The sequence below is a fragment of the Camelina sativa genome, chromosome 12 (assembly GCF_030686135.1).
Source record: "Camelina sativa cultivar CO46 ecotype springtype chromosome 12, ASM3068613v1".
In the NCBI taxonomy this organism is placed as follows: Eukaryota; Viridiplantae; Streptophyta; class Magnoliopsida; order Brassicales; family Brassicaceae; genus Camelina; species Camelina sativa.
The window spans coordinates 39,115,349-39,141,706 of record NC_141891.1 but is presented as its reverse complement, the minus strand read 5'-3'; the positions used below and the strand labels follow the sequence as shown (position 1 = coordinate 39,141,706).

General features: G+C 40.4%; 1 protein-coding gene and 1 pseudogene across 1 annotated transcript; one reads left to right on the top strand and one right to left on the bottom strand.

Moving 5' to 3' along the window:
* Positions 1-8,719: 8,719 nt before the first annotated feature.
* LOC147933334 (F-box protein At3g49450 pseudogene) lies at positions 8,720-9,154 on the top strand (annotated as a pseudogene).
* Positions 9,155-21,893: 12,739 nt separating this feature from the next.
* LOC147933333 (uncharacterized) lies at positions 21,894-23,878 on the bottom strand. The gene is made up of 5 exons (XM_087477407.1): positions 23,459-23,878; positions 23,149-23,341; positions 22,682-23,064; positions 22,391-22,558; positions 21,894-22,340 (listed from the first exon to the last, which is right to left on the bottom strand). The coding sequence occupies exons 1-5, from the start codon at positions 23,876-23,878 to the stop codon at positions 21,894-21,896; spliced, it is 1,611 nt and encodes a 536-aa protein (XP_087333533.1).
* Positions 23,879-26,358: the final 2,480 nt, after the last annotated feature.

The window sequence follows — 26,358 nt, the reverse complement described above, 5'->3', positions numbered from 1 at the left end:
TTCGATTGCTTGAAGGTTTACAAAAACTCACAAACTTTTCCCCACGAGTGCTAGCTCTTTTTGCGGCTAGCCCTCGTCCCTTTATACCTTACACAAATGACCTCTAACCTAGATCTTTGTGAATCCCTAACTAAAAGGAAATATTCTTTATCCTAAGAAATATCCTCCCTTAACTCTCTCGATCAAATATACCCTCAATATCTTCATGTATATCTTGATCTTCTTCTTCCTTCCTTCTCATGCTTCTTATCATGACTTCCATAATCTTCTTCCACGTCAGCCCACCTGCCACGTCAGCATATCAGCACTCTGAGACACTTCACAAGCTCCTGTCACCTTCAGAGCTCTGATGCACTTTCAATCTCCCCCTTTTTGACTGAATCTTGCCACACAAGCAACCGCAGCATCAACCCTGAAAATACACAGACAACACAGCCAAGACAAAAATACAACCGTACTAGCAAAATATTCCAGCAATCAACTCAAGACGGTTAACCGATAAAGACTTGTAAAAATAAATTGTTCAAAGCCAAAAACAGAAACAAAATAAAACAAGTCTCAAGTTTTAAACAGGGGAGAAACACATAAAATCAACAAAAACAGTGAGCAACAACAACAACTGCTCCCCATAGCTTAATCTCCCCCTCAGGCCTCTGAAACAGACTCATCTCCCCCTGCTTGTTTGGCACAGTTTAGTCAAAAATACCAAGAACCTAAACCAGAAATTGGAACGAACAGCAAAGTGAGAAACTACTTACCAGCGTCCAAGGCATCTTGCAGGATCTTGATTGCCAACCGGATGGCTTTGCGCTCTGCAGACCCTTTTGGAGAAACAGGGTCAACAGGGACGGATGCTGTCTTCTTCCCCTTTGCCTTCTTTGCATCTTTTGACGACAAACTCGGGACAGGTCTCTGAGCAGTCAGCAACTGATAGATGAGGCTGGGAAACGGCAACCGGAAGCCAGACTGAGCTTGCAATCCTAGTTGAATGATCTGGTCGTAGATCATCCGTCCAAAATCGAACGAAATCCTATGCATGATCATGTAGATCACCAGAGCCCTATTCGTCGAGATGTACCCCGTGTTCACCGTGGGAGACCAGTTGCTACAGCAGATCCGATGCAGATCCTTGATCACCGGGTTCTTGATTGCAGTGGACACCAGCTGCTTGCAAGATTTGACCCTTCCATCAGAAAGAAACAGAGCCAGATCCTCCTCTAGAATTGCAGCCGTCTGCAATCTCTGTTCACGCACATCCACAGACCTCAGACCAAACAGGGCATTGATACGGCTTGGAGAAAACTCATAGGTCCAGCTCGGACAAGCACGTCGACAGACTCCCCCTCAATCTTGACCGTTGGGAGATTCGCCCAGAATTCATAGACCACCTCCGAGTCGTACGAGCCAATCTGAGTAATGGTTTTAAGCAGCCCAGCTTTGTCTATGAACTCCCTAGCCTTGTCTGCAGCATCTAGTGGATAACAGACCTCTGGAGCGAGCGTTCGAGAAGCAAAGAACCCATAACGTCAAACAGCTTATGAGGAGATGAACCGTTTGGCATCAAAATCCTTTGACGACGTTCCTCGAGATGCGGTGGACGTGCCCTTATCTCTGTGGAGAGATGGGCGCTTGGAGTCACGACTGTCTAGATCAGCAGGCGGCTGTCTTTTGCGTAAACGGGATGAAACTCCTTGAGATGGCAGGACAGGTACAGGCACATCACCGGTAAGATCTACCACCGGAAATCGAGAAGTCACCTCTCTCGGCGGAGAAGACGAGGAGTCGCAGGTCTCTTGATTCCCATGAGACGGCGAGGGAACCTGATCCACCCGAGTCGGAGATGCAGTGACAGACTCCTCGCGAGGCTGGTAAACCACCATGGCAGTCGCGGGATCGATTGGAACATGTGGAGTGGGCGGAGGCAACGAAGACGGTGGAGTGTGAAGCTCCTCATCTGAACTGGAGTCATAGTGGGAACCACTAAAGATGGACTTCATGATTGTTAGAGATCTGATCGACAAGAGACGAGAGAGATATGAGCAGAAGATTAATCGACACAGGATTGAAATTGCAGAGGGGATGAGGAAAACGCCAAAACCCTAGCTGCTCCTTTTTATACACCTTCGTGAGTCTCAATGGGCTGCACAAACTCGGCCCAAAACATTAAAGATTTCCTGAAACCACTCAATTAAACATCAGTGTACACCGCATCTATTACCTCATTTGACTGCATTCAATCGTTAATTCATTCAATCACAATTAATACCAGTGCATTAATAAATCTCATTCTTCCTCTTTTACAAACCAATTTAACAGATTCATGAATCAAACACACAGATACACACATCCACTAATGACAGATTCTGAGGGACCCAGATCGAGAATTAAACACATGAGCACCAATATTATTATTATTATTATTATTATTATTATTATTATTTTTAATATCAAATAGTGCAGAAATCAGACACTAACCAGACCTTTGTCGTATCAGCCACTTGTTCAGAACCTTCACTAGAAACTATCACAACCTCTTGAATTGTCGAAGATCAGAGGACTGTTGCATGTGGGTAGTCTTTCACACTGGCATGCCTTTAGCCTTTAGTCCATCCCAACATGTTAAGGCAGCTGGAGTTCATCTCTTTGAAGAGTACACACATTTTTTTATATTTTTTTATTTTTTATTTTATTTCTTCAAACAGCCTTCTGGTGACTGCTTCAGCATCTTGAGCTTCAGTGACATCATTTGATTGTGTCAGCCACTGATTTGGAACTCATCATTCCTTAGGTTATTAAACCTTAGAATGATTGTGCATGTCTCTTCACAGCTCTTTGACCTCCTCAATCATGACAACGTTTAACAAGATGGACAGGCCGGCATGACAGTCAGCTATTTCCCACACTCGTTCAGATGTTGATTTTCTATATATTCCAGGATTTCTATGATCTGTTCTAGCTCCAGTTCCTCCCTTAGACCAACACAACTCAGAGAAATAGTTAGAGTTCACAGACACCAATGGACTTCCTCAGATTTATGAATCTGTTGAAGTCCAGAGGCTTAGTAAATAAATCAGCCAGCTGAAACTCCGTGCTCACATGGTCTATCTCAATCAGTTTCGCTTCAACAAGTTCACGAACAAAGTGGTGTCTAATATCTATGTGTTTTGTTCTAGAATGCTGGACAGGATTCTTAGAGATGTTTATAGCACTCAAATTATCACAATGAATTAACAGAGTATCAGAATCCATACCATAGTCAGAGGACATTTGTCGCATCCATAGGAGTTGTGTACAACAGCTGCCCAAAGCAATGTATTCAGCCTCAGCGGTTGATAGTGAGACACTGTTCTGCTTCTTGATGTGCCATGAAATTAGGTTGTTGCCCATAAAGAAGCATCCACCACTTGTACTTCGGCGATCATCCATAGAACCTGTCCAATCAGCATCGCAGTATCCGCTCAGACTGGTGTTGGTATCCTTGGTGAAGGAAATACCAAAGGTCACTGTCCCCTTTGATGATCTTCTTGACTGCTAGTAAGTGAGACATCTTGGGCTTGGCCTGGTACCGTGCGCATATCCCCACTGACAGACAGATGTCAGGCCTACTCGCTGTCAGGTAGAGCAAGCTTCCAATTATACCTCTATATAGTTGTTCATCCACATCCTCTCGTTCCTCATCCTTTGAAAGCTTGTCATTGACTCCCATAAGTATCTTAGCTTCTTTACTCTTCCCTAAACCAAACCGCTGTACCAATTCTTTGGCATAGGTGCTTTGAGACACAAAGATCCCATCAGCTGATTGTTCTACTTGTAGACCCAGGAAGTATTTCAGCTCTCCCACCATACTCATCTCAAACTCCTGTGACATGTTTTTTACAAACCTTTGCACCAGAGATTGACAGGTAGAACCAAAAATTATGTCGTCCACATAGATCTGAACAAACATCAATGCATTGTTGCTGTTGAGAACAAACAGTGTCTTGTCTACACTTCCACGAACATAACATTGATCTAGAAGAAACGTAGTTAACCTCTCATACCATGCTCTTGGAGCCTGCTTGAGACCATATAGCGCTTTCTTCAGACGGTACACATGCTCAGGATGTTGTGGATTCTCAAAGCCTTTTGGTTGTTCTACAAACACTTCTTCTTGTAGAATCCCATTCAGGAATGCACTTTTAACATCCATCTAATGTAATGTGAACTTAAGAGCACATGACATGCCGAACATGAACCTGATGGATTCTAGCCTGCTACTGGTGCAAAGGTCTCATCAAAGTCAACTCCTTCGACTTAAGAGTAACCTTGAGCCACAAGCCTCGCTTTGTTTCTCACAATGCATCCACTGGCATCACTCTTGTTCTTGAAGATCCACTTTGTTCCCACTACATTGACATTAGTCGGCTGTTTAGTGAGTTCCCACACATTGCTGCGCTCAAATTGTTCCAGCTCATCTTGCATTGCAGAAACCCAGAACTCATCCCGAAGAGCCTCTTTGTGATTCTTTGGTTCCATAGTGGAAACAAAACAAGCAAATTGAACGATCTCAGAGTCCTGAGAGACAGTGTCTGGGACTACAGACTTATGTTTCTTTCCAGCCAGTTGAGCAAAGTCAATCTGTTTGCCTCTGGTAACTCTACCCCCCTGAATCGCACCGATAACATCGCCTGAGGAGTGATTTCGATGAACTTGAGAAGATGGAGGAAGCTCATCTGTAATCAATCCAGGATGGGCATAATCACTAAGACTCCCAGAGGCTTGCTCAGACTTCTCATCATCAGTTACCAGATTCTTGTCAGAGAGAACAGGCACCATATCAACCCGTTGAAACGAGGTATCATCAAAAACAACATTTACCGTTTCCTGAACTGATCTTGTGCGTTTGTTGTACACACGAAAAGCAGTGTTGTGTCCTGAGTAACCAAGAAAGATCCCTTCATCACTCTTAGAGTCAAATTTACCCAACTGATCCTTGTCATTCAGGATGTAGCATAGACAGCCAAACACATGAAAGTAGCTTATAGTTGGAGACTTTCCTTTCCATAACTCGTAGGGAGTCTTGCTGGTCCCTGGTCGGACCTACACACGGTTGATAATGTAACAAGCAGTGTTGATAGCTTCATCCCAAAACCGATGTGGCACTTGATTCCCATGCAGCATAGCTCGCGCCATCTCTTGCAGTGTTCTGTTCTTTCGTTCGACAACACCATTCTGCTCTAGGGTTCTTGGAGCAGAGTACTGATGGACAATGCCCTGAAGCCCGCAGAATTGATCAAACTTGTCATTCTGAAACTCTCCTCCATGATCACTCCTAATAGCTTGGATGGAACATTTTTCACTTTTAATCTGCAGGGCAAGAATGCGAAAGCATTCAAGGGTATCAGCTTTTTCACGAAGAAATCGCACCCAGGTGTAGCAAGTGAAATCATCCACCATGACAAAGATGAACCGTCGTCCAGAGATGCTCTGAACTTGAATTGGACCCATCAGATCCATATGTACCAACTGGAGTGCATGACTAGTGCGAATATCTGCCACTGGCCCATGAGACGACTTGACTTGGTTGCCTTCGTTGCAAGGACCACATATGAAATGTGGATCACCTTTCAGCTTTGGCATTCCACGAACAACCTCTTGATTAGCCAATTTCAGCATAGTGCGAATGTTGAGATGACCAAGTTTCTGGTGCCACAGCTCTGTGTCCAACTCAGCAGTTGTGTTAAAACACTGCATTGAAGATTTCCACATGTAACAGTTGTTACCAGATCTCCTGCCTCTGAGTCGTACTGACCCTTGTTGATCAACAGCCTTGCACCCCTTCTTGGTGAATGTGACATCCAGACCTTCATCACGCAATTGGCTGATACTTATCAGATTTGCCTTCAACCCTTCGACCAAAAAGACATCCTTAAGATGTGGTTGAGAATCACCACCAGTTGTACCTTTTCCTCGGATTGTACCCTTTCCTCCATTACCGAAAGTAACTCTTCCTCCAGCAACACCTTCTAGATGTGATAGATTATCAAGGGCACCAGTCATATGCCTGGAGCATCCACTGTCAAAATACCACTTGGCCTGATCAACCTCTGATTTTTCTGCTGTGAAAGCCACATGACAGTAGAGATCGTCTTTCCTGACATATCCCTGTGTGTTTCTCCTTACAGCTGGATAAAACTCACCGCGTTGCATCAGGCTAGACACACGATTCTGGAACTGATAACACTGCGCTTTGTAGTGAGTTAGATGCCCACAGTACCAACATCCTCTCCTTCTACTACGCTGAACAGGTCTTTGAGTCGTCTGCCGAAACCCATTCGAGGCATATGGCGGCCTAGTATTTACCTCAGGAAACACCACCATCCTTGGGTTTCTTGAATTCTGCTTCACAGGAACCTGATCATACATCCTAGTAGTTCGAGGGAACTTCCTCTCCTTCAGCTCGGGCTCAGCCTCCACTCCTTTGACAAATTGAGTGGTTGAATTGGTGTTTGTTCCTTGATAACCCAGACCCCATTTCAGATTGCTGGATCTTCCAGTGCTAAGCAGTGTATCCAGATCCTTAGTTCCTTTATTCAGCATTCTGATATTCTTCAGCTGTTCTTCTAACTGCTTTTCAAGTCGCAGAGTCTTTGCCTGTTCTTCACTTAACTCTTTAGAGATCATTGCAACATGAATCTGTAATGTATCTCTCTCAGAAGTTAACTGTGTGTTGTCTTGAGTCTTCTGTACCACCGTTTTGATGAGAAGCTCTATCTGATCTTCTACTGACAAATCAGCCTCTTCTCCATCTGAATCATAATTCCTTTTCTCATCTATGTCCTTGGTTTCCAGCACCACATCATCTTCTTCATCTTCCTCAATGACATCCAGCAATGCAAGGAAGCTGTTAAGAACCTCTCCTTTGCTGACTTCTTCATCTGAGTCACTTTCGCTCCAAGTGATGTAGGACTTCTGCTTGTTTTCTCGTGAAGGACAATCAAACTTAGTGTGACCGTAGCCCTTACACCCATAGCACTGCAAAGAATTCTTTCGTTTGTTGTTTGGACACTCAGACTTGTAATGCCCAAAACCTTCACATTCAGCACACTGTCGTTCTTGCTTGTCACTCTTCCTGATATCCTTATCAGTATCAGATTTTAAGAGCGATGATGTTCCCTTCCGCTGACTTCTTTCCATCTTGCGAAAGTACTTCTTAACCAACAAACCCACCTTTTCTTCATCTGCAACCTCCTGAGACTCAGCCAGCTTCTGTTCTTCTATGGCTTTAAGGGCAAAAGATTTCTCATTCACTTTTTCTTTCTTCTTCAGCTGTATCTCAAATGCATGCATCATCCCAACCACTTGATTGTACTTGAGCTCATCAGAATCCAGTGAAACATCTATAGCAGACCTGTGTGGTTGAAACTTATCTGGCAGACTCCTGAGGAATTTCTTCACCAGCTTCTTTTCCTTATAGCGTTTACCCAAAACTACAGCTTCTTGTGCAATACCACTCAGACGACTGCTGTAATCAGCAACTGACTCAGTTTCAGTCATGTGCAAGTTCTCAAAATCTGAAGCAAGATTGTCCAGCCTTGTACGTTTGACCCTACTTGTGCCTTCAAACGTGACTACCAGAATGTCCCATGCTTCCTTGGCAGCTTCACATCCTTGAACTTGATTGAAAATATCCCTAGGCAGCGACTTGAAGATAACTGACAGAGCTTGTGAGTTATGTTTGGACTCCGCTTTTTCTTCGGCTGTCCATTTCTTCATGTGCTTAGGTACCATTTCTCCCTTCTCATTCTTTTCCGTCGGATGTGACCAACCATCTTCCACCGCAAACCAAGCTTCCATGCCGATGCTTGAGATGACTTGCTTGATTGACACTTTCCAAAAACCAAAGCACTCAGGATCGAGTTTCAATGGTGATTGAACCGCAACAAAATCCAATGATTTCTCCATACCCTTGCCGCAAGATCTCACCTGTTGAAAAAGGATATCAGAACTTTTTATCAGGTGCTTGCTCTGATACCAATTGTAAAGGTATAGAGGACAACAAATCACTCAAACCGCTTGGAACGCGCCAAGCAAACGCTTTAATTCAAACTTATAAAAACTCCCTTTTACAAGTTATGAATCTAAGCCTACTCTCTTGTCTATCTATCGCAACACCCTGTGTAGATCTAAAAGAGTAAAATGAACACACTCACCTTCAAAGCCTTTTTTCGATTGCTTGAAGGTTTACAAAAACTCACAAACTTTTCCCCACGAGTGCTAGCTCTTTTTGCGGCTAGCCCTCGTCCCTTTATACCTTACACAAATGACCTCTAACCTAGATCTTTGTGAATCCCTAACTAAAAGGAAATATTCCTTATCCTAAGAAATATCCTCTCTTAACTCTCTCGATCAAATATACCCTCAATATCTTCATGTATATCTTGATCTTCTTCTTCCTTCCTTCTCACGCTTCTTATCATGACTTCCATAATCTTCTTCCACGTCAGTCCACCTGCCACGTCAGCATATCAGCACTCTGAGACACTTCACAAGCTCCTGTCACCTTCAGAGCTCTGATGCACTTTCACTGTCGTGGAGGTTGATTGAATGCTCCTTACCTCATCACCCTTTAAATATTGGGATTTGTATCAACGGAGTCTTGTACTATATAGCGGATCCAAACGACAACTTTCCAGAACGTAGGTTTGTAAAACCTTATACCATAGTTTGCTTTGATGTTATGTCTGAGAAGTTCACATATACTGACTATGCTCTCGACAACAAAACAAAGTGGTGCCCAACTATGATAAATTACACTAATAAGTTAGGTGTAATGCGTCTTGATGGTAATGGATTTTTCAGTGGAACAACTACAAGTCTTGAGTTGTGGGTTCTAGATGATGTTGAGCAACACAAATGGTTGAGGAAAATCTATGTGTTGCCTCCTTTGTGGAAGAATCTTGTTGCGGATACAAGGTTGAAATTTGTCGGCATGACTAGTAATGGTGAAATTGTGTTTTCTCCGCTCGGTTTATCTGATCCTTTCTACATTTTCTACTACAATGTGGATAAGAATACTGTCGTAAGAGTTAGAATCCAAGGAATTGGACCCATTAGTGGTCAAGATATCTATACTTTTGTAGACCACGTTGAAGATGTGAAGCTTATAATGTGAGTGCTTAGGATTTCATAAGACTCTTAGTCGCTTTTATGGTCTTGCAAAAATGTGGTTTGTAATTCCTTTGCTTATCAAAATATGCTTTATCTCGATTACTAAAATTTAAGAAAAGACTAAAATAAATCAACCCGTGGGTTTCTTTATATTTTATTTCAACTTTGTTCTAGAATTCAATATATTTATACATGAGTTTCATCCATATAAAACTTTTTTTCTATATTTTGCATTTCTCTTTTATTATGTTTAACTAGCTAATCGTCGTCTTTGTGGTTTTGTACAATATTTTCTAACTATTTTGTAATGGAACAATTCTTGGGTTCACCCCTTAAGGTGAACTTCTTTATTCATTTTTTTTTATTTTAACCAATAGAATTTCACATGTCATAATACATTTAATAATCTATTTATTCATCTTCTTATAAAATAATGAAACAAAATGTGTATATATTATTATAAAATAAAAAATTTAAACCACTTTTTTATAAATTCAAACCGCTTATTTTAATCCTCTAGTTCTGTGTTATTGACATGTTCTCATTCTTTGTTTGATGATCTGAATCTTCTTTGTCAGCATCTTGAAACTTTTTTGTTCCTGAATCACCTTAACCTTAAACATTAACTTGCTCACTTGCTTAACAACTTATGTCCTTTTCCACCAATGCTTCTTGTGTTGTCTTTGTGTCTCACAATGCCTATTTCATACATGTGCACTGATTCATCTTCTTTAGCTCATATTCCACCTTCAATCCAAAAGCTAAGAACCTTAATTCTTTTCTCTCTCTTTAGTACTCATACTTGATCTGTGTGTAAAGAATGCTCTTAAAGCCAAAACATCGCACCAAATTTTGTTTTGTGATTAGGCTTGAGGACTAAAATATTGTACACACATATACATCTCAATGATATGCTGGGGGAAACATGTTTTAAAAGGAATGTGTTTCACTACATCCTTATAATTTTGGCTCATTAGGGTCAAGAACATTAAGGGAACGTACGGTATTTATAAGGCGATAATTAAAACCATGTTTCATGGTATTTATGAGAACTGTCATTTAGTTATTTATGAGAACTGTCTTTTTTAAGTCTGACATGTGTTTTTTTGTTGCTGTATCGTCTTTTGGACATCTTATTGGTTCTTTCGGTTCCCTCTCTTAGTCACAAGTATTCGGATTTACAACTTCTAGCTAGGTAGATAAATTTTGTATCTTAACTTTTTAAATCTTATATAGGTTGATTATTACTTATTAGAAAGGTATATTTTGTATATTATATATATTTCAGTGTTTTTAATTTTTAATATAAAAAAATTAAAAATTGGAAGAATGAAGTGAAGATTATTAATTAAGTAAACCGGTTTGGTAATGTTATAGGACAAATCTAGGATTTTAACAATTAGAGTTTCCGCCATGAAAGTACGACAGAAGCACGTCTCCGAGGAGGAGAATGGCCACACTCTACCCTTTGATCTTTTTGATGAAATATTCTCGAGACTATCCGTGAAAACTATAGCGAGGTATCGTCGCGTGTCGAAGATCTGGTCTTCCATCCTCCGCCGTCCAGAATTCACTGAGATTTTCGTGAAATATCTTCGGCTCGTCCCCAACTCCTGTTTATCATCAAACTCAACGGGAAGTGGCTCTTTTTCTCTTCACCTCAGCCTCTAAATCCAGACGGGAACTTTTCTCTTATAGCCACCAATCGTCACATGTGTTTCCGCACTAGCACGGGATCAGGTGGGATCAATGCCCCTATTCGTGGATTTCTCTGTAATGAATATACATAATGGTTTAAAGGCGAATGTTTATAACCCTAGCACAGGACAGTCAATAACATTACCCATAGTGAGAACTAGGAGGGGGAGGGGCGGAGGGCTCTAGCAAGAACCTATCTAGGCTATGATCCAATCAACAAACAAGTCAATGTATTCCGCATGTCACTACTCACTAATTTGTAGTAGGCTTCAAAACTTCTTCTTATCATCCTGGATGCGACAACAAATATACGAGAGGAGCACTTACCGGCAATAAAACACATGTTTGCTCCTTTGTGGACGAGTATCTCATCGTGCGCTTGGCCACTATCCTCAACAATCAAGAATTCCCACACACAAAAAAAATCGACTCGAGTTGTTTTGGTTGATATAGAAGTTTACAAAATACATCTTCGGGACAAGTTAAACAAGGAAACAAATAACAAATATTTATCATCTAAAGTAGTTTAAATAAGAAATCAGCAGAATACTAGTCAAGAATATACACAAACGGTGGCGTCCTGCTTATCGAACCCACTTAACAAGCATAATGGAAGAAAAGTCTACCGATTTTGGACATTATTATTTTAGGCAATATTGGTCATGCATTGGTGATCTTAGTTGGCTTAGCCAAGAAGGTAGGGTTATCATTACCAGCCATTATAACATGTATTCACGCGAATTTATCTTGCTTCTGATAAGGACTGAGTTACAGTTCTCAATCACCTATCACACTGTAACAGAGTCGCAGGTCTGATCTAACTAACTCACACAAAATGATCACGCAGGATCAGTCTTTACAACAGACTCTACTAACTATTTATACTCTCTAAAGTTTGTTAGGACTTAGAGATATTTTCTTCTTCACTCAAGCTTCCTTCTCACGTGCCTCTCATATAGCTTATCAATACCTTCCCCTTTAGAAAAGCTTGTCCTCAAGCTTTAAAAGAAGAAATAGATGTGGCTGGAAACATTCTAGGCATCTCCAACAATGACGTAAGAAAAATGCGTCCCACTCTTCTACAACACTCTTCTGCAGCTCAGCTAACCTTCACTCTTTTGCAGCATTCTCTTCTATGTATGTATGTATCAATACCCTCCCCTGTAGAAAAGCTTGTCCTCAAGCGTTAAGGGGAAGCATCTGATGTGCGCTTGTGCTCAGATGACAAGATAGAATGCTAAGGTCTAGTTGAGGCAGTCCTTGCGTCTCCAACGATGCCAAATAGAAAGTATTTGTCTTTCTGGAACTGCCTGCTGCTCCATGTCTAGTTGAACATCTGCAGATTGTAACTGATTCACCTCTGCAGCAGGAAAAAAGTGGAGCTTCTCTCCAAAACCAGAGTGTAATGCAACAACAAATCCATTTGGAGAGCTCCATTGATTCGTTTTGTTAGTGGAATAATGCCATGAAGCCCCATCTACATCCAGTCCTTGTTTGAGTTTTAACTGCAACTTGTCCGTCATCTTTGTAGAAGCTTCCCAATCATCGTTCCCTTGTATAATATGCTGTAAGAGAAACTTTATCCCACAATCTGCAGCCAACTCTTGTAGCAACTCGCTGATGTGACCCCATTTAAGTTCAAATGTATGTTGCTTTATCAGCTCTATTTCTCTCCCACAGCCCGTGGTTTTGTACTTGAAATGCCAAGGTTTGAGAAATTTTGGTTTCTTCAACCGGAGAGAAATCTGTGTGTGGACCTGTAACTCTAGCATCTTGAATGTCCAAGAGCTGAGCAGTTTCTGCGACTTCCACAATCGTTGTAGCTGTTCCAACCGCTTGTGAAACTTAGAATCAAGCTCAGACCTGTAGAAGTTCACCATGTGAATCTGATATGCCCTTCCCCCATGTTCTTGAACAGTTCTTGAATCATCATAACATAGAAATGCAGGTTTCTGCATTTCAACATTAAAACGTTGTTTCATACTTCTTGACTTTGTCCTGTTTTTAGATTTGAATTTGAACCTCCAAGCTTTCAAACATCTCCTCTTCTTCAGTGATTTCAATCTTTCTTTCTGTGGAGTCATTTTGTCGAACACTTGGTATGCCATTTGCTGATCAGTGACACATGCTGACTTTGGAGATAACACATACACTTCTTCAACATATAAAACTTGTAATTGCTCTTCTTGATGAATCAACCATGCATTAACATCAGAACTAGAGTGGAAATCCTCACCAACAACCAATGCGTCATCATTAAATCGAAGGCTTGGTTCCAATACAGAAACTGGTACCTGTGGAGTTGGCAAAGTCCCGTTTGTGACGATGTTGCGATTCACGTCGAACGAGGGCGTGTCAAAGCACAAATCCACAGTGCTCTTCGATTCTTTCTTTGCACCATCATCGTTCCGTTCTGATGAAGCTTTGACCAGTTCCCGTTGATGCTGAGATTTCTCCACTGGAATCGATTTGTTCATCTCCTCTGAGACTTCGTTCCTCTCCTCTAAGATTTCATCAGCTTGATTCAATGATTCTTTGGAAATTTCCAGATGATTATGTGCTTCCTTTGTTATGCAACTTGATCCTACCTCATGAATCGAGTCATTTGCACTTACCGCTTCTGATTCTTGTTCGATCGTCATGAAATCCCTACGTATTTTATTCTCACGCCATTGCTGGATGAGTCGGTCATTCCTTTCTTGCAATCGAAGCTTCTCTGGATCGTCATCTTCACCGAACCGAAACAATAAAGCCTCCTTCAACTTCTGCCAGCTTGAGAAAGTGCAAAGTGATTGTCGCCAGTAAAACCAAGCTTCAGCGTCACCTTCGAGAAGACTCTGTGCAAGATTCAGCTTCTCATCTCCTATGAAAGCCTCCTGAATAAAGAACTCCTCCAGCCATGAAATCCAAGATCGCAATTCACCAGCAACACCATCGAAGATGGGAAATCCCTCGAGACACATTGTGATTAAAATCCCCAAATTGCTTGAAACCTAACTTTCTCAGCGTTTGATTCGATCGCAGATCACTAGCGCACCATTTGATAAGGACTGAGTTACAGTTCTCAATCACCTATCACACTGTAACAGAATCGCAGCTCTGATCTAACTAACTCACACAAACTGATCACGCAGGATCAGTCTTTACAACAGACTCTACTAACTATTTATACTCTCTAAAGTTTGTTAGGACTTAGAGATATTTTCTTCTTCACTCAAGCTTCCTTCTCACGTGCCTCTCATATAGCTTATCAGCTTCCTTTACAAGTTACAGTCCACGATCAAACAGAGAAACTCCCACTAAGTTCAACTCAACAAACACTAAAAATCTGACCGACAATCCAAAATATCCCAGCCAGTCAAACCCATTGCTACTTGACCAAACAGAGTGCGTATGTGCTACGAGTAAATACTCCATTCAGATGGAGGTAAATATTTTTGTGGATTCACAATTTTAGACAATTCATTTTAAGTAAACAGTATACACCGCCTAATATAAGACAGCATCTCAGTTGTCCAGTAACAGAGTATAATGTCAAAGGAATAAGACAAAATACAAAGTGATTGATAATGAAAGAAATGTGTGTATGATGCCATAACTTGAGATTTCCATCTCCGTTTGGTCAGTCTCTGTAAAATATATATACAGTAATGAGGTAAAAAGCTGATTGAGATTTCACACATGTTCTGTCTTGTTTGTTTTTTCAGATCAAGAGACATGTGTTCTGTGACTTCTATCTTTTTATGTTGGTGACTGATTTAATTTTAAACTAAACCATAATCATCACTAGCTAAAAGCCTAAAACGACCATACAATTTTATTAGGATTTCACATTTACAAGGTGAAGATAATGATCAGGAAAACTACACTTAAGGAAAACTACACTTATGGAAAACAAAAATTAATCATTAAACATGGCTTGTCTTCTATTACATAATCTATTCAGTCCCACTCATGTATCTTGATTCGTTTCACAAAGGATCTTTTAAGAAGTCAAAACTTAATGATAATTGAAAGCAAATAAGTAAATATCATCACATAGCATCCTAGCAAGACCACATAGTTCTACACTCAGAGCGAGAGCACACACCTTTGTCATCTCAATTATACATCTAATAGAGACATATGGCTAGATAATAATATGCAGAGAAGCTAACATACAATTAAAGATTTTGGATTACATAATCATGAATTTCATCGTAGCAAAATAAGATCAGCCATCAGATAGTTCGCTGTTACTTCGACCCCCAAAAGAAAAAACAAAGATGCATCTGATACTAACTAATTAGCTGATACAACTAATTAGTCAATTACAACCAAAAACCAAAATAAAGATCCAACATGAAACCAAAAAGGAAAAAGGAGCAAATGCATCTTCAAATAGATTATATCTCTCTCTCTCTCTAGTCAGATTTAGCAAGAGCAGAACTCACCTCACTCAGAATCTCAGCCTTTAGCAAGAAGCATTTCATCTCCTCAGCTTCCAATGACTTGCATTTATCCTCGATTCCCTTCTTCTTCGTGACCGGTACCAACCTCCATTTTGCTTTCACAGCTTCTTCATCAACCATCACACCACCAAAACTCGTAATCGCACCACGAATAAATGACCTTTCAAACCAATCACCATCGTCAACCATCATCAAAGAGTCATCATCATTCTTCACCCTATTAACCTCCTCACCTTCCTTCTTATTCTTGTTTGATTTCACAACAGGAGTAGAGTCAACAACATCGACATCAGTAGTTCCCCAAATCTCCTTAACACGTGCCAAACACATAAGATCATGACGCTTTGTAATTGAGGCCTCACCACCGTTCTTCATTTTCTTGACATACTTTTTCTTTAAACCCCGGATTTTGTTGGTGCACTGATGCAAACTCACCTCGAAACTGAATGAGCTTTTAATACTATTGAAAGCAAGAGCATGAGTTGGCTCAGATTCAGAGTCAGATACACTCTCAGACTTTGAACCTGAGATTTCATTGGCTACAACCGGAGCAGAATCAGTTTCTGGATTCTTGGGTGTTTTGTCTTCTTCTCCTTCAGATTCGGAGCCCGATTCTTCTGACTCTGAACCAGATTCCGATGATGGATTTTGCAGCGGTTCAGGTTGCTTCTTATTAGAAGAAGTAGAGGCGAGTTCTGACGGCTTCTTAACCGGAGATGCAACTTCCGACGGCTCCTTCGCCGGAGATGGAGTAACCAGAGGAGGCTGAGGTTGCTTCTTCTTAGCCATCGGGATTTCGGAAAGAAAGAGAAAGAGCGATTGAGAAATTTTTGGAAACGCAATAAGCTTTTTTTCTTTTTTTCTTTATGATTTTATAGTTTTGTGCACTGTAAAATTATGTCGATTTATCTTGTGATCAGCCTGGTTGTGATTGGGTTAATGCTCGGTGGTGGTGTATTAAACTCAGAAGAGAAAGCGAGTAGTCTTTTCGAATCTTTTCAAATGTCTCTTCGTATCTCCATTTTCATCGATTCGGTTGCTTTGGAAACATATACTCATATCAATGTAACCATAACTACGACCCCTGTTTTAAAAATCGGTCTAGGCAGCCGTGTAATCGCCGGTTACACGCTAGACAGCTCTCTGCCTCCGCGATTTGAGCCCAATCAGCCAAAATGTCGGGATCCAAAAAAAAAAAAAAAATTTAAGGGTTTTGATGTTTTAACTATGATTTTTGTTGTAGATCTATCATATAAGGACTAAAACTACAAGAATAACAAAGTAGAATAAAGAATAATCGCCAAGAAAATAAAAACCCAACTTAAATTAGGGTTTTCAGATTCGATGAGGAAGAAGATAAGAACAATTTTTTCATTTTGTATTCACTAAAAAAAAATTAAAAAAAAAAAACCAAAAAGAGGTTGGTGCAGCTCAAACCCGTGAACACTGGATTATAGGTGCAACTGAAAACTACTGCACCACTAACGAATCCTAACAATATGTTACAATTTTAATATATTATAGATGTATATAGATAAATCTCCAAAAACTAGTTTCCGATTAATGCCTGATTTAAATCCGATTTTCCGATTAATCGCTAGGTCCTCCCTTACTGCCGGACTAACACCTAACGATTTCTAAAACAGGAACTATGACTAGTAGTATTAGTTAACTTTTAAAAGATATTAAAAAAGTAAATGGGTTTCTTTGAGTCTGTTTAAGATTCATCATTTCCTAGAATCTCGATTAAAAAACAAATCTAGGTAAGTAATGAATATGGTTGATACGCAATCATACTCTCAGTTTCAACTTCCAAAACAGTAAAAAGAAGTGTTAAAAAGTGTCGAGACTTTATTTTAGATGGGCCGGATCGACTTAATCCAATACAGTATACTAGTATAGTGATTTAGCGTGGAAAGGTCGAGGGTGAGTTTCTTGTGAGAGAAGAACCAACTACGCGCTGTTTACTAAAAATATTGAAGAAGTGCCATGACATTATTGGGTTCAATTTTTCTTTTTTTTTTTCTTTTTCTCATGTTCGATCAATTGACATTTTTTAGCTAGGTGAGTGTTTTTGTGTGTGTGTGTGTGTGGACGTTTATGAGATTAAATCAACTCCACCAAAGACGTTTGAATCTGTCGATTTAAACTTTTCTAACCAACCTTAGGAAAAAGGGAAATTAATAGAATAGAAAAAGTAATCAAATGTTGAAAAGTAAAAAGGGACTTAAATGAACTTGAAACGTGACTAAATTAGATCGGTCAAATGAGCAATTTAAACGTTGCCAACCTGAAACGCAACTGAAATCTTAGATTACATGTACAGAAGTTTTTTTTGTTAGGATCCCTAGTGTATTATTAACACTAGGATAGTACCTGCGCTACGCCGCAAGATTATTTTTTATTTTGTTTTTATTTTAATTATTTTAAAGAAAATTTTTATATGTTGTTTGCAATAATAATTAAAAAAATCAAACCATGTGTTGATTGATTATCATTTTTTATTTTTTATTTACCTTAAAACATGATTTGTCAACATTAAAAGAAAAGATAATATTTAAATAATAAAAAACTTTAAGATCGCAAAAGGCCAAAACCATACCATATAAACTCATAATGAAATTCAAAGAAACATAATCCGCCTCAAATCCAAACCAAAAAATATTTCATAATCCGCCTCAAACCCAAACCAAAAAATATTTGAACATCCACCTCTGTCGCATATTCGAAATCACATCATAACCAATCGGTTCCTAGTAACCACGACGATCACGTATCTCATGTCACTAATGAGATGAAAAGTTTTCAGACTCATTAGTCATTATTATCAATTTATTTGGAATTGGAAATTTTCACATAAACTACTATATTTGATTACTCTTCTACTATTCATAATATATATACATTTTTACAATAACAATAAATTTTTATAGGTTTTAGTAGCATATCACACTTTCAAATCGTTCATTGTCAATAATAGTATAATACTATGAGAAAGTAATGAAAATATATTCGAGTAAACATCAAATATGATTCAAAACAAAGTCAAAACTCAAAAGTGCAACGATGACAAAAATAAAATATTCAGTTGTACTTTTCTATGCCACTGAAAACAGTTACGATTATTGATTAGCATCTTCGTTAATGAGCAAGACAGAACTCAATATTTATGGACTTTTCGAAGATGCGTGTTTGTCTTCTCTCGAACTCAAGATCTCAGATAGCCACTGTAGGATCTTGCTGTCTTGTAAGCGTCATCTGCGATGGGAAGCTCTATGTGGCCAACGCGGGGGACTCACGGGCAGTGCTAGGACAAGTCATGAGGGTGACTGGTGAGGCTCACGCCACTCAGCTCTCGGCCGAACACAACGCATCTATAGAGTCAGTGCGACGGGAACTTCAGGCCCTGCATCCTGATCATTCCGATATTGTGCTTCTCAAACATAACGTCTGGCGAGTCAAAGGCATCATTCAGGTACTCTATAAGATATATAAGATATATCTCTTATATATCTTACAATTAAACTCTTGTCTTGTCTATCTGAACTATTAATCTATCATCACGAATCCCTAACAAAGAAAAAACAAACAGATCCCTAACAAGAAACAATTCAGTGAACAACGAACTATGTTTCGTAATTTTATCTATCTATTAATCTATTTGAAACTCAAACTTAGCCAACCTCAGAATCTTCGATGAAGCAATTAGTATAATATAGCAGATCTTCCAATCTCCGATCAGCTTAAGATTAGATATGCAACTTGGCTTCTCTGTCTGAGATAAAATGCTCTCACCGAGATAGATACATACAATTAAAACAAACAGAAATAAACCAATTCGCATAATTCACTGGATTATATACAACAAAAGCACCAATCTTTATAGGTCAAATCAAGTACCTCTCTTGGACCATAGACAGCTGCAATTACTTTGGTATTGCCCATCTCGAAAACAGCAGAACTAAAAACAAAGTTGAAATTTTTGTGTTCATATATAAGTATATCATTGAATCAAACAAAGACAAGGAATCAGCAAACAAAGACAAGGAATAGAGAGATGGGAAACATACCTCATTGAACCGGCGACATCTAATCGAAGATCTTCTGGGTTTAGGTACTTTATTGTTGTGAAATCCACCACAAGCAATCAATCAATCGACTAACGATTGGTAATGGTAGAGAGAGTAGGTCGAAGGTTGGTATGAGGCGACGAAGAACATAAATTTGTATTGATGATTAAACGCAGTGATACAAAGCGTTTTTGATTTGCTTTGTCCACCTAAGGAAGAGAAAAGTTGAGCTGTATTAATTGTTATAATTTGATAGGTTGTTGATTTTTACTGAGGTGTCAACACCTGCTTCAATACAGAAGCTGAGGTGTCAACCTCTGGAAAGAAACATTGTGTTTTTATTGTATTGATGTGTTGAATGCTGTTAAGCATAGTCAAATGAATTTTCAAGTTATATGAAGCCACGCATTTAATTTGTTGAGTTGTGTGGCATGACATACAAGTTCTTGTATAATTAATATGAGTGTCTAGGACTTGACAATGAGGCCACATTATACCATAATAACAGTATACAATAATTTTAAACATATTTTAAAATGTTATTTTTTTTTAGGAAATACTATCACTTTACCTTTGGTTGGTAAATAATTACGGTTTGTGATTATATTAAAAAAAAAATTATTGACCAATGCTAGCTAGCACATGTGTAAGCTAGAGTAACAAGCATAAAAAAAAGTTTTCGTAATAAATTATAATTATTTATTTAGTTTTAAGTATAACTGTTAATTATATTATCAAAAGGAACTTGAGGTTTACAAAAGTTTTTATAGGTAACTACAGCCCAAAAAAATTAAAAAGCCGTAAGTTACAGGAGAAAAAACTTCCCATGGAAAAGGTTGATTACAATAACCGAATATCCTCAGTAGAGGTGCATTAGCCATTTGAGAAGGAGCCCTTGTCCTTGTTTGCTATGTTGATGAGCTAAGAAGATGTCTCGAATTGTTCTATCAAGAAGTCTGAACAGCGAGTCAGGCGAGACAGATGGACCACCATGAGATCGAGAGTTGCGTTCCTTCCAGAGGAGGTAGATTGTAGCTTGGGATACTAGTTTCTTGAGCATGGAGGGTAAACCTGCCGAGGTACCTAGGAGCCAACTGATCAAGGTTTGCCAAGAGGAAAACATGAGGTTTGGGAGACCGAGTCTAGAGAAAGCTAGTCCCCACAGATGAAGATCATAGTCACAATGCAGAAACAGATGCTCCCTGTTCTCGAAACCGTTAGAGCACAGGTGACAATTTGTGTCTGTAGACATTCCCCAGTTTGCAGTTTTCGCTTTAACCGGTAGTCTGTTAAGATTGGCAACCCAAAACGTGAAGGAGTGCTTGGGTATGCTTTTCTTAAACCAGATAGCTTTGTGCCACTCTTTGATCCCTGATGAAGGTCGCAACACATTCCAGGTTACCTTTGTGCTGAAAAAATATTTTCTGTCACCTTCAGGTCCCCAGGTGAAGGAGTCAGGTCCTGCAGACTCCACCGGAGTATCTAGCTGGAGGAGAGAATGCCGGAGCGATTGGAGAAGGGGTTTCTAGTCATGTAAGATGGAAGTCTCCATCCTTGAGGACCAGTTCGCTGGATGACGGTCGCATCCCTGGGAATGCCCATAAGTCGCGGACCATCATGACCTATAACATCGATCAGAGGTCTTGACTGACTTCAATTGTCAAACCAGTAGCTTGCCATTTTGCCATCCCCTATATTGCATCCCATGAGAGGCTTTACCATAGGTTTCACGGAGATTAGAAATTTCCACATCCAGGAGGCCCCGAAACTTTCCTCAGCAGACCAGTAGCTGTTAGTTTTAAGCATATGCTCCCTCATCCAAGCAACCCAAAGGGATCTACTATTCGTGAAAAGCAGCCAAACCAACTTCAGATTGAGGGTTTTATTCCAGACGGTGAAGTTTCTTAGTCCAAGACCACCTTCTTTTTTGGAGAGACAAATATCTTTCCATGAAACCTGTGCATTTGCACGTTTTTCCAGGCTCCCTGACCAAAGGAAGGCATTACACATGGATTCAATGAGGCGGAGATATCCTTTAGGGAGGGCGAAGGCGGAGGACAAAAAGTTGATAGAGCTGTAGATCACCGCAGAGATGAGCTGGAGCCGACCCGCGAAGGAGAGAACCTTAGTGGACCAGGAGGAGAACTGAGCCTTGATATTATCCAGTAGAGGAGAATAATCTGCTTTCCTGGGCTTACGGTGGAGGAGAGGGAGTCCTAGGTAGCGGACAGAAAAGGAACCAATGTTAAAACCTTGATGGGACAGCTGTTCAAGAGCCTGATCTGGGACACCAGCAACAAAAGGGTGGACTTGTCCCTATTCATACTCAACCCCGAGAGTTCCTTGAATTCATCCAAAATAGAGGCAATCTCTTGCAGAGAGGAGTTGCTCCCATCGAAGAAGATCATTAAGTCATCCCCAAAAGTTAGGTGCAAGATGATTGGATTTCTTCCCAGGGGATGGTAACCTATACGGCCAGAGTCAAAACGGTGGCTAAGAAGGTTGGATAGAGCTTCCATGGCGATTACAAAGAGGGTAGGGGAGAGAGGATCTCCCTGTCTAAGTCCCCTTCCTCCTTTGAAATATCCGCAGAGCTCCCATTGATGTTGATGGAGAAAGATGTGGTAGTGACACATTGCTTCACCCAGTTAATGAAACGAGGGGGAAAGCGAGCAATCTCCAGGATCTTCAGAACAAAGTCCCATTTCACACAGTCAAAAGCCTTCCTCAAATCTACCTTTAACAGAGCCTTTGACGTGACATTATTCCTGCCAAAACCTTGCACCGTTTCTAAGGCGAGCAATACATTCTCCACTAGAAGTCGACCTTTGACAAAAGCAGACTGAGAGTTGGAGATCATCAGGGTTAGGATGTCCTCCATTCGACGAGCTATAATTTTGGAGATGACTTTATCAAGGACGTTGCAACACGAGATGGGTCTGAAGTTTGATATCTTATCGGCTCCTATCACCTTAGGGATGAGAATGAGTGCGGTGGCATTGACTTATTTGAGAAGGTTACCAGTCCGAAGAATTCCTTGACTGCAGCTATAAGGTCATTCCCGATGATATCCCAAGAAGCCCTGAAGAACTCTCCAGTGTATCCATCTGGTCCTGGGGTTTTGTTCGTTGGCATGGAGAAGAATTCTCTCTTTATTTCTGCCTCAGTGATCTCAGCAACTAAGGACTCCTGAAAATTTTCCCCCAGTCTGAAAGGGATAAGATCCTTGATTCGCTTAATCTCAGGATTAGAAAGAGAAATAGGATGACCTCCAATCAGGTCCTAGTAGTAGGACACACAATGGGATTTCACCTCCTCAGGACTAGTTAACCTCTGACCGTGCTCATTGATCAGATAGTGTATCTGAATCTGTGCTATGTGGGTCGCCATTACCCTATGAAAAAATGCAGTATTAAGATCCCCACACTCAAACCAATTAATTTGAGATCTCTGATAAGTGAACTTTTCTTCAGCGATGGCAAGATTCATCCATTCCTTGTGGGCCTGTTTCTCCTGAGCTGCTGCGGTCCTTGAGGGGTCACTCAACAACAAAGCTTGGCATTGATGCAGAGTTTCCTGAGCTTCTCTTGTACGGTTCTCCAACCCCGAAAACTTTTCCTTGTTTAGGTCTCGAATAACACCTTTAAGCTCTTTGAGCCTTCTGATCAGGTTGAACTGTGCAGTACCATTAGAGTCTGCATTATGCCAATAATTGAGGAGTCACGGGAGGAACTCATCATCATGGAGGAGGAAATGGGAAATCATAAAATGTCTTCGACCCTGCTGCCGCTTTCCTAAATCCACAACAGAAGGACTATGATCAGAGAAGTCAGGCTCCGCAAAAAGTGAAAAGGATAAAGGATATTTAAGCATCCATTCATCATTGATCAGGACTCTATCCAGCTTTTTAGCAATCGGGTTAAGCTCCTGATTGTTCCACCAAGTGAATTGGTTCCCCCTAAGGGTAAGGTCCTAAAGACTAGCATAAGATAGACAATCTCAGAATTCCTCCATCCCTTTCTTGATTCGAGTGCCTCCAGAAGAGTGTTCAGTAGGATTCAGGGTTTGATAGAAATCTCCCATTACTACCCAAGGCCGAGAGCACACAGCAGAATCTCGAGACAAGGCACACATCTCCTCCCACAGTAATTGTCTCCCAATCCTACAGTTAACAGCATACACAAAAGACACAACAATCTCGCTATCCTCCTTTGGTAAGTGAACAATACAAGTAACCATCTGCTTAGACTTCGAGTGGATGGTTAGCTTCACAGACGGATGCCATACAATCCAGATCCTTCCTAGCTTTGCAAACTCATAGTTGGCTGCAAAATTCCAATCCGCAAAAGTAGACTGCACATATTTCAGAGATTTGTGTTGTTTGACACGAGTCTCAATAAGGCTGCCAAAAACCGGCTTATGCTGCCGTAGCCATTTCCTGAAGCTTCTCCGCTTTACACTATGATTAAAACCTCTAACGTTCCAAGAAAAAATGTCTACCTTTACCATTAATGAGAAGATTTGGTTAGTGTCCCCTTCCTTGAGGAAGTCTGCTCAAAGCGCCTCTTTTTTCGTCGTTCCTTTTTAGATAGGAACTTTATAAATTTCTCACTATCATCTGGATTATCATCTTCTTCAGACGGGGGGTCAGAAGAAGAGGATTTCCTCTAGAGAGCCGTAGTCTGAAGAGGAAGAAGACGAGGATGATAAGCACTTGGAAGAGGATTTGTTTGTCCCCTTCTTACGAGGATTAGAGGCAGTATTGAGACCAATGTCCAGTTCCAGGGATCCTTCCAGGCGAGGGTTAACAGAGGAAGTTTTCTCTAGAGCTAGAGAACTTCTTTTTGCTTGCTCCTTACGTCTTCTTAGTGGGTTTTCCCTTTGTCGAACCACTGGATCCGCAGGTAAAGTTTTTGAATCCCTCTTTCCACGAGTACAGTCCTCCCTAGAGTGAGTAGTTGACTTACAAAAGTTACAGAGGATCGGGACCGTGGGGCATCGTTTGATGGAGTGTCCCACTCCTTGACAAAAAGCACAGATAGGAGGAAGCCATGGACTAGAGACTTCTATCCTGAATATTTCACCCGATTCAAACTGAGCATTAACTGCTACCGGAAGCGGCTTGGTGATGTTCACAATGGTAAATACTTTTGCAACTTCCAAGTCTGTGAGATTGATAGTAGCAGGGTGACAGAAGACCGGGTGACCCACAAGACCCGCTATATGCTCAAAGCTTCCTGCGAGAAGAACTGAGGAGGAACACCTCTAAATTCAAGCCAGACCGGAGCTTCTGTTAGCTCGGGCATCACCGGGGTGAGGCCAGGCTCCCAATCTACGACAAACATAGATTGTCCCTCAATATGCCACACCCTCTGGGCAAGGACCCTTCTGTGAGTTTCCTCACAAGGTATACGGATAAGAACTGACTTTGGACCTTACTTTGAGATAGTGATGTCTCTTCTCTTGCGACTCCAGATTCCATTGAGAATGGCGTAGAGAGCTCCTTTAGAGGGGAGATTACCATGAAATTGTCCAATAATAAAATCCTTCCAGAGATTTTGATTCTTTTGTATCACCGTGTTAGGGATTTTAACACACAGTTCACCAGATTCTAAGGTGATAGCGGTACTTTTCTTTTTCATCTTGCTTGAAGGGCCAACGAGCATTTCCTTCCAGTTAGCTAGAGCCGATATCTGGGCAGAATCGGCAGCCATGGGATCTTCTTGGACTTTCGAGGTTTGGAGTCTCGATTCACTCGCTGTAGGACTTACGGATTTTGACGACCGAGAACCAGCCTTGATGGGGTCCTTGGTAGAGGCGGAGGGGGGAACTGGGGCTTTCATCGCCGCAGAGGGGACAGCAGAAAACTCATTCACTACCTTTGGGGAAACTAGATCTGGGGAGGGAGGATGAGGGGAGGAAGCGGGGGAGGGGGAGGAGGAAGCTGTGGAAGAGGGTTTATGAGGAGAGCGCTTAGGCTTAGTCATTGGAGGAGGGTTGTCAGTGTCAAAATCGGCAACGGCAGCTTCGAAAGAAAGGGATCAGAAAAATCGCCTTTTCGAGAGAAAATGTTCTTTTAAATGCATTAAAATTGATGTTGGTCTTCTTCCTTGTAGGCTTAAGTTGTTTTAAACGAGTAGCTGTATGAAAACCTTTATTTTATATAGAACTTTATATTGTGGAAGCATCAAGCAAGTAATTAGTAAAGTTATGAAAACATTCTATATTTTAATACTATAAAGTTTAAAGAATAATAACCTTTAGTCCTTTTCAATTTAACCTCATAGTCCAAAAATTGAATCATATAACTTTTAAAATCATGACACTCCAAAAGCTAAATCCTAAAACTAGGGAAATAAACACGAATCCGTTAATTTTACATACAATATAATTTGCTTTGCTTTGTTTTTGTACTCAATATATATGTAGTTTGTTTTTCTTACATTGGAAATTTGAACTTTTTGATTTCTAATCATCATTTAATAGGAATATACAGCTACTCGTTTCTGGTTTAAGACTAAGAAAAAGTGTAAAACTAAGATCTGATTAATTAGTCGGTGCAAGAAATAGAAATGTAACTGCGTTACACGACCATTGGATTACTTTTGTCACACGTTTCAAATTAAGCGTTGGCTTGTTTTAAAGAACTCCACGTGCAGTTCTCCTGTAAACAAAACGGTTATCCGAACGAAAATTACATGACCTAATCTTTTTGGTCGGTTAGTAAAAGAGACAAGATCGAGGGAATTATTTAGATAATAGATAGTACGTGGCATAATCCCAATTAATTGATTAGGACAAAATGAAACCCTTTACAAGTCACCTCACCAACCTCTTTGTCACATGTTATTTCAACAAGTTCTTACACTTTCCACCAAACTTTATTTACAATTGTTGGGTCTCTAACTCACTGTTATCAAATTTCTGTTTGACAATGTCAATGGCTCAATGTTTATTATGTCAAGTAGGTTCATTCAATCATATTTGAG